Here is a 9,184-nt window from a genome sequence, read left to right on the forward strand (position 1 = left end):
CATCGACTCCGAATCGACCACCCAAATGTGATTCCAAGGAGCTCAGATGACCTACTTGGGCATTCAAATTGCCTGCAAGGATCACAATGTCAGTGCTTTTTGCCTGACGAATGAGCCCTGATGGCTTTCGATAGAAAGTATCCTTCTCCGCATCAGAACTGCAGTCCGTTGGGGAATAAGCCGACACTACAAACAGGCACCGCTTTTTATACCACGAGGTATTGACCTTGACTGAACTGGATAACCGGACGGCGCAGAGACGACTGTTCACTGGGATCCAATCCAGCAAAGTGCGTTCAGTTCTTGGACTGAGTGCAACTCCCATGCAATATATTCCACGAGTCATCGCTTCTGGGTCACCGGACACACAGAGGGAGAAATATGAAAGAGCTGAGTTCGTCCTTAGCGTTCTGAGCTGCATAACCACGCTTGAGTCTTGTATGCGTGTTTCGGAGACACAGCACTTAAGGGAGTATTACGTTTCAGCGAGCATTGCTTGTTTTTCAATTTGACGCAGAGTGCGGAAGCTCCCATATAGAAAGGATTTCGTGGATTGAGAAGAGTATTGTTTTGTTTAATGTTTGTGGGCAGCGAAGAGCATAAGGCCCTTCGGTCAGATAATTGCCAGTCGGCTGACCCAACGACGTTTGTTTGTGTGGTAGGAGGGGGGTTTGGGAGGGTCATCGGTTGAAAACGAACTGCGCGGGTGAATGATACCGGTTGCCCAGGCAGAGGAAGTGGGTTTGGTTGAGATACCCCACCTTGAGCCTTTGACTCAAACGTCTGACCCACAAGGCAGTGGGAGGGTGCAGGTTTTTGTTAGGATACCCTGTCTCTAGCCTCTGGCTCAAAAGTCTGGCCCACGACGCAACGGACAGTAATGTTTTCTTTGGGGATCCTGGCCGGGGCCGATGACTCAATAGGCTGACCGGCTCGGCTGCAGGTGGTTGGCCGAGGGTGCACGGAATAAGTCATTGCTGTCTCAGTCCTGATGCGGCTACACTCAGCAGATACCTTTTGAGCAGCACCGGGCTCTTTGGTTTTATAAGTATTTGGACCTTATCGGATAATGTGCCGGCGGTCGCGATCAACCGTTGGACGGTCGGAGTGCACGATTTTTAGGACCGACCTTTTCTAACCCGTCCTTCCTTGAGAGAAGGCAGCATCGCTGTTTCCATAAATATAAATATGCTGGTCGCCTGGAGTAAACACCTTATTGCCTTCACACTTCTATCGCAGAGTATAGTACAACTTTAACCCCAGACCGCCTCGTAGCACGATTACACATAGTACGGGTCTCACTGCTCTTAGTCTGACTGCTCTCCTTTGGCCTTGCTGGTATGGCTGCACCTTGTGGAACGAAGTTCCAGCCAGTGTGGCCCCCGGGATCATTGCAATACTCAAGCCCGACCACCATGTAAAATTGGCAGCTTTAGGTCGGGATGTGGCACGGGAGTGTTGTCAGCTGTGAGACTCATTGTTTTACGTAGGTAGGGTTACTGCCAAAGCGTCCAGATCTAGACAGGAGGACGACTAGAGCCCTCAACCAAAGCCTTTGGCTCAAAAGCCTGATCACAAGGCAGCGGTGTTTGGCGGGAAATGCAGGTGCACCTCAATTTTTACACCACACTTGCTCCAGCCCTCAATCTGGATGACCAGGAGACTGTGTTGATCAGACTTCTCACTACTGGCTAACTTGGTATGGGGGACTGGGAGTATCGCACGGACGCCCCCCAGTATAGCCTAGTAGATCACGGGAGCACATGAACCATCACACCACGGTAATGTCTAGTCTCTGCATGACAACGTAGCCAAGGATATTCACTGCTGGTGAGCAGTCCAGTGCTCCTCTTCTGTGTGTACTCACCAGAAAGATTGCACTAAGATAGGAGGATGAATTTAAATAAGTACGATATGTACGCGAGTTTTGCAAATTCCGCAACATCCTACAACTAATAACTAACAATCACCCTGCTGATCAGCCGCCAGTGGTAGGTTGGGGGGTTCCAATCCCCCCATGGAATTTCGTGAAATACGCGCTGCCCATGGTTCACAATAAGTATAGAACAATTGTCAAATGCTTTTTAGCATAGAGTAGCTTCGCTTGGAGGACGAAAGTCTTCACTGGCAATAGCCTACTCCTGGTAACCTTCTGTCCTATGGGTTCTAAACTGATCATTGAGGTACAAGGTCCTTAGGCACGTGGTTTCTCAACTGTTTCTTTTACATGCCAGCAAGTGTGCCTTCATATTCCGCTCTTCGCTGACGATTTCAGTATATGGTGCAGGATTGATCCACTTGTCCGCCCTGAGGGTGTCCAGGGGTGTCTAGCCATTTCACTGATCATGATAATATCCACCTGCTCCCACCGCGCCATAAAACCCATTTCATTGGCTTCTTGCTTATCTCATTAACGGCACAGCGCTCGAGCAAAAAAAACGAAGACTAATAATTCATAACAACCTTGCTTGAACTTCGACCGGTAGCTTGAGCAACCTATCGCCATTTAAAGACGGGGAAATTATTGTTCTTCGCAAACTTGTTTGGTGATGCGACCGCGTTCCGGACAATTAGAGTCAATTAGCGCCTATACTTCCATTCAAAAGTTTTCCCAACGATAGATTCATATGTCTTGTGCATGTCACACAGCGCCTATTCTACTGGTTTCAACCCCTCTGATACCTATGCTCTGCATGTGACACTTAAATCTGAGGATGTCAAGCGAGATTTCGTCTGGCTGTAGGTTTACTGGTCACGTAGTGTTATGTTGAGTGCTTGATCAGCGCCAGAGCTACTTCTCACCAGCAACCATGGTTTACTTCGACTCCAAAATGGCCTTCCATCCTGCAGAAATGTCAGGTTTTCCGCGTATATATATATATATAAGATCNCAGGTTTTGCGCATATATATATATATATATATATATATATATATATATATATATATATGCTCTATCCCTACATTCGGTCAAGCAAGGGTTTACAAAAATGGATATAGGAATTTTTCCTGAACTAATGGAACCCGTCGGAGCTATCTGCTGTACCGTGAGCATTGGTGTCGAAATTACGCATGGAGAAAGGTCAGTGAGCTTCGGTTATGCAGACCACATCGTCCTGTTAGCGCATTGTTATCACTGCTATGGTTCTAAATAGGATCTCCGAACCAGTCCAATATTTAAACGTCCACTTCGCACCTTCAATGTATAAATGCTTCTGGATTTTCAGTATTTTTGTTTCTTCGTGAAACTCAAGGGAGGAGAACTTGATTTTGTTGACTGGTTGGCACGTATGGCCAGCTGCATGAGCCGTAACAGATGAACCCAGTACTGCACGATCATCATCATCATCATCATCAACGACAGCATGACATTAGTGCTCAACACCAATGCTTCACTGCCGTACAGCCATGACTTATTTGAAAGCCTTATTGTAAAGAAAAGAATAAAGGTGGATGGGGGAGGAGGACCATGACCTACACAACTAACAATATTCTCATGCCACATCGGCCGTCGCGTGGTGCCATCAGCCGGGTCGCCTTACTTGCTGCATACAGCAGGGCGGGTAAGCGAAAACAGGCTACTGCTGACGCCTCCCTTCTTTCTCCTTCACTGCACGATCAAGATATGAGCAACACTTGCCACCTTGCTCCACTTATGACGTCATAGGTCAACTTCATTCAAGTTAAAGGGCCGTGTCTCCAAAACGGATGTGGGGCCAGCCTTGCTTGTGAACCTTATATATACACGTGCGTGTACTATCTTATTGTGTGTATACACCTGCGTAATGATTCAGAAGAGCCTCAGCGGTTGGTATACTTCCAAACATTGGTACCCTCATAGGCATGCGGACGTTATCTGACCACTACGATACTGCGCGTAAGCGGGCATTCGGTAGCGAACCAGGATCACTGGAGCAGCGTATGAAAATGATTAGCTTGAGGTGCCCAACCGTTTCCTACCGAAGATAGCACTTTTCACTACGAGCTGCTGTTGGTGACTGATTCACGGTCAAACAGGCCATGACATAGCAACGCGAGGTAAAGATGGCACGTGTCAAACTGGGCGCTGCGGAATTTCCAGGTCCTTCCAGTTAGAGTGCGTGTGAGTCTAAACCTGATGAAACATGACATGTAGCCGATACCGACAGCAAAGATGTCTGCGGTAGGCTTGCATTAACTGCGGTTTGTAAAAGTTGCTAGGCGGCTTATTTTCAGTGCTAGTCGATTTTAATTGCTTACCCCAAAGTCAAGGCTTTTTACATTAAGCCTCCATCCTTCCCCTTTCTGCAGTTACTTGGACGTTTTTCCTCATGATTTTACGGCTGTTAAGCACCCGCATTCACTGCGGACTTGTTACTGTCGTGACAGTAGATGATAGATGCTGGAATCTATTCTCCACCCATCCGGCGGTTTGATACTAATCTTGGCTTCATTCGTCACAAAGCGTTTCGAAGCATATTGTACACGTTAACCTTACAGAATGGATTTGACGCTCACGTAAGTACCACATAAGACGAGAACACTCAGACCTCAACTCGATGAAGCATCGTTGCACATCAACTGATTGTTGATTCTCACGTTTCTCATTTAGACCATACACGTGACAGATTCATCCGTCGATCAGTCTTTTGGAACTTTCGATGCAGCCGTGATAGTATTGAAGCAATGAATTTCGTAGAAAAGAGATTATTGTCATGCTGTCTGCAAGTTCGGTTACTTCTGCTGCTGCTACAGGTCTGTTACCTTTTCATTGTTCTAACTGATATTTTCCGCAGATACTTGTCAGTCCGTTTCCAGACCATGATGCGGATGCATTCCATCCACCGAATGGCCCTTACCTTGGTCAAACAGACGCTCTTCTATCCTATCTTTTCCGGGGTTCCAAACGATGGGATTCAATTTATTTCTCCTTCATTGCCCAATGGGGCTATGTGTATGAACAGAGTTTGGCTTTTTTCCCATTGCTTCCCATTTTACTAGGATCAGTGGCCAGGCTTATTTACCCTATTGTTGGGATACTGTTAAGTCTAGATACGGTCATACTACTTGTGGGTGTGGTCATTAATTTGTCATGCACTTTATTCGCCACCTTGCAACTCTACCGACTGTGCCTAGAATTGATAGGCTCAGAAAAGATCAGCTACGTATCAGCTGTACTTTTTTGTGTAAACCCTGCCTCCATATTCTTCTCCAGCATCTATTCCGAATCGTTGTACTTTACTCTCACTCTTTTGGCATTGCGGTATTATGAACGAAGCAGATTGTTCCCATCCGCGCTGCTGTTTGCTCTGACCACTGCGTGTCGTAGTAATGGTTTGGTCAATTGTGGATATTTGGGTTACGGTCTCTGGTGTTCTCTGGTCTCTTCGTCCCGATTGTGGAGTGAACGTATGGGACTGAAAGAGGTGCATGGCTGTGCTCACCTCCTACGCGAATCCTTACGTTGGTGGTCCTCAGCTCTTTCGTTACTGATACCATACCTATTTCTGGGACTGTTATGCGTGTTACCCTTCATCGTCTACCAAGCCTATGGCTACCATTTATTCTGCTCTCCACTTGGATCCACCTTACCAGCACTTTTGCCAGAACCAGCAGTGTTTGTCATTGAACATGGGATTCAAATGGGCTATCGGTTACCGTATCACCTGGTATCGCAGTATCCACAACTAAAAAGGAACCACACTACACCGGTCTGGTGTTCTTCTGATTTACCTTTTTCCTACTCACACATACAGCGTGAATTTTGGAGTGTGGGTTTTCTGGGTTACTTCCACTGGAAACAACTGCCCAATTTCCTTTTGGCTATTCCTGTGATTCTGTTGAGTTTAAGTTGTGCCTCCTCTTTCTACTCGCGGGCACCAAAGGCCTACCGCACATTGGGGGTACATGCGGAGTCTGCACGTGATCGCCAACTGGTGCCTTACGTGTTACACCTGTTGTTCTTAACAGTGTATGGAGTATCTCACATCAATGTACAGGTGAGTACCTCGATGTTGTATTGTCTACCCAACTGCTATAATTTGATGAGTTTTTTGCCTCTAAAGCTATGTTCCTTGTCAAGCTCAACATTCGGCAGATACCGCAAATGTGACCGGTTCCGTAGATATTTGTGTTTTGTGCCACATCGGCCAACCTCGTCAGCGTACTTGCTTTTCTATATTTCGACTTCATCGGCTTGTACAAACTTTTAACTGATTAGCTAGCTCTATATGCCTTGCGTTCACATACAATTTCCAGAACTTTGGGCTGTGTCAGGTGAAATTGGAATTTTTGTGCGTCCGTTCGTATGCAGCTTGTAGACAAGAGGGCATTTTCAGACTATCAAGTTGTGGGTGTCAAACTACGGTTTGTTTTGGTGTTCTCATATTTGGACACCCAACAAGCAGGTGGAACATAAGAAGTCCTTACTAGAAAGGTGTCTTTTGTGTGCAGTCCGTAAACGGACTACATGATCGCTTCCACCGGCCAGGATATCTCATCTTCTCTGCCTTGCAAGCCACACTCGACTCCGTCTATTATCGATGCTATGTCGAACAATTGCGGCTCCCGAAATTCTTAATACTCCTGGGCGTTAATTTGCATGGGCAAAGGAGTCTACAATAAGCTTTTCACTCAATTTTATCGCATTCAGTATCCCCCTCCTGTTTTTGTTTGTCTTTGCTGACGTGTTGGTAAACTATTTTCCATCATCCTATTATGCATATGCGTTAAGTCTTTGTGAGAGCTTTTGTCGAATGATATTAAATATTCGGTTTCCGGCGAGGGCACCGCCCAGTAATCTGAAATGCATGATAGGATTTTTGGAGAACGTAGCTCACCCATGGAAGGTGAGATGACAACTTTGCTGATTTTGTCGGCTTCGCCAGGTGCTATCTAGATCAGTGGAGATGCTTAGCCGTGTAATTGTTTCCGTCCAGTCGTGCGCACGACACGAATCATATGGAAGGTATCATCATCATCAAGACAGCGAAACCAGTGGTGACACTGGCGCTTCACTTCCGTACAAACCTAAAGTTCATTTAGTTATACTTGAAGCCCTAAAGTGTAAATAAGGGAAAAGACTGTGTGAGGAAGGGGCCTGTTGTTAGCCTCCCGCAATCATTCTGAACTGCCTACATCTCCAAGCGCTCAACCAGACAATATGGAACGCCACTGACATCGAGTAGTCGCAGTTTCTCGCAATGTCACCAACCAAACACTGAAATGGGTATTACAGTGCTCTCATCCTGGAAGACAGACCGTACCAACTACATAAACTCGTAATCTCTTTCACATCTTTCTGATAAGTCATGCGTTGTCCACCTCGCAGTTCCCGTCATTCTGGAGAAGGCCCAGAGAACAACATTGATCTCGGTGGACGATATTTCGGTATACGAAGCACATGGCCAAGGCATCGTAGTTGATGTTAATATATTTTTTCCGCGACTATTATACCTGCACAACCTGATACCCATTTTCTAATTGCCTCGTTACGAATTTGTTGATGCCATCCGATACCAACAACGCTTCTGAGACGTTGGTCTTCAAAAACCTGAAGACGCTTCAGATAATCTGTCTACAGAGACCATATCTCATAACCATACAGCAATGCAGCCCTTATTGTAGCATGGTACACGCGATTCCCGAGACCCAGAGATACGTCCTTTAGGCGCCACAAGTGACGCAAGTTACCAAATATAATTTGGGCCACTAAGATTTGTGCACTGATTTCATTAGACTCTTCCGTCAGAACTAAAACAACTACCAAGGCATGCAAAATTTTCCACGACCTTCGGTGCTTCTTGAAATGCAAGAGGCATGTTCACAGACTGCTTGTTAGGTCATAACCTCGTAGCGAAGTGTGAAAGTAATAACCAACAAGCTCAGTAACCTCGATATCTGCAGTCTGTCGGAATGGGAGACCCAAGATGAATGTGGATACATTGGTAGACGTGACTCATTGACGGATCCCGTGACGTGCATCCATACGAGCTATTGTCTCCAGTGCGCAACTAGCTAGTCCCATTTTCCACATGGACCCACCCAAGCTGTCTACAGTTTCAAGTACTCACTTAAGCAATCTGAATAGAAATGAACATCGATTCGCTGTTTCCTCTCCCTAAATCCAGTCAGATACAAGACCTATATCCGGTATCTGGTTCATGCCTAGCCATCGCCGAGTATTTGATCGGCGTCTGGTATTTGTCCCACTTTCTTGGTGGTTTGTTTATCCCCCTGTTGTGTTCAGCAGTTCTAGTTCGCAGTTGCCTGGCTGTTTGCCCCACGTAGACTTTGGTGCACTCGTCACATTTAATTACATACACACAATCTCTCTAGTCCTGTCGACCGGTAGAGTCGTTTAGTGTTTTTCTTACCACGACAGGTTGGTCTGCCTTGTGGGTCAGACTTTTGAGTCAAAGGCTCAAGGTGGGCTACCTCAACCAAACCCCCTTCCTCGGCCTGGGCAATCGGGAAGTATCATTTGCCCGCGCAGTTCAGCGTCCACCGATGTCCCTCTTCAACCCCTTCCCAGTGCACAAGCAAACGTCGCTGGACCATTTGACTGTCAGTTATCTGACCGAAGGTCCTTATGCTCCTCCCTGCCTACAAACATTAAACAAAATAGCATCTTTCTAAATCCACGAGATCCTTTCTATATAGGAGGTTTTAACGTCCGTACTCTATGTCAAATTGGCAAACAGGCTATGCTTGCTGAAACCTTGTACCCCCTTAAAATGGACGTATGCTGTGTCTCCGAAACACGCATACAAGACCCGAGCATGGTTCTGCATCTCAGAACGCCAAGGATGAACTCAGCTCTTCCACATTTCTCCCTCCATGTGTCCGGTGACCCAGAAGCGATGACTCGTGGAATATATGGCGTGGGAGTTGCACTCAGCCCCAGAGCTGAACGCGCTATGCTAGATTGGATCCCAGTGAACAGTCGTCTGTGCACCATCCGGTTATCCATTTCAATCAAGGTCAATGCCTCGTGGTATAAAAAGCGGTGCCTGTTTGTAGTGTCGGCTTATTCCCCAACGGACTGCAGTTCTGATGCGGAGAAGGATACTTTCTATCGAAAGCCATCAGGGCTCATTCGTCAGGCAAAAAGCACTGACATTGTGATCCTTGCAGGCAATTTGAATGCCCAAGTAGGTCATCTGAGCTCCTTGGAATCACATTTGGGTGGTCGATTCGGAGTCGATG

At 46.5% G+C, this 9,184-nt stretch overlaps 1 protein-coding gene across 1 annotated transcript in view; it reads left to right on the forward strand.

Annotated features, from left to right (window-relative positions):
• Positions 1–4,025: 4,025 nt before the first annotated feature.
• Positions 4,026–9,184, forward strand: part of T265_03910 (hypothetical protein) — a gene marked incomplete at both ends in the record, with an annotated part of 11,228 nt that continues 6,069 nt past the window's right edge. The window contains 2 exons of the mRNA XM_009168511.1: positions 4,026–4,495; positions 4,590–5,976. Coding sequence (XP_009166775.1) covers positions 5,389–5,976 — 588 coding nt within the window. The remainder of the gene's footprint in view (positions 4,496–4,589; positions 5,977–9,184) is intronic.

This window comes from Opisthorchis viverrini, assembly GCF_000715545.1.
Source record: "Opisthorchis viverrini unplaced genomic scaffold opera_v5_58, whole genome shotgun sequence".
Classification (NCBI taxonomy): Eukaryota; Metazoa; Platyhelminthes; class Trematoda; order Opisthorchiida; family Opisthorchiidae; genus Opisthorchis; species Opisthorchis viverrini.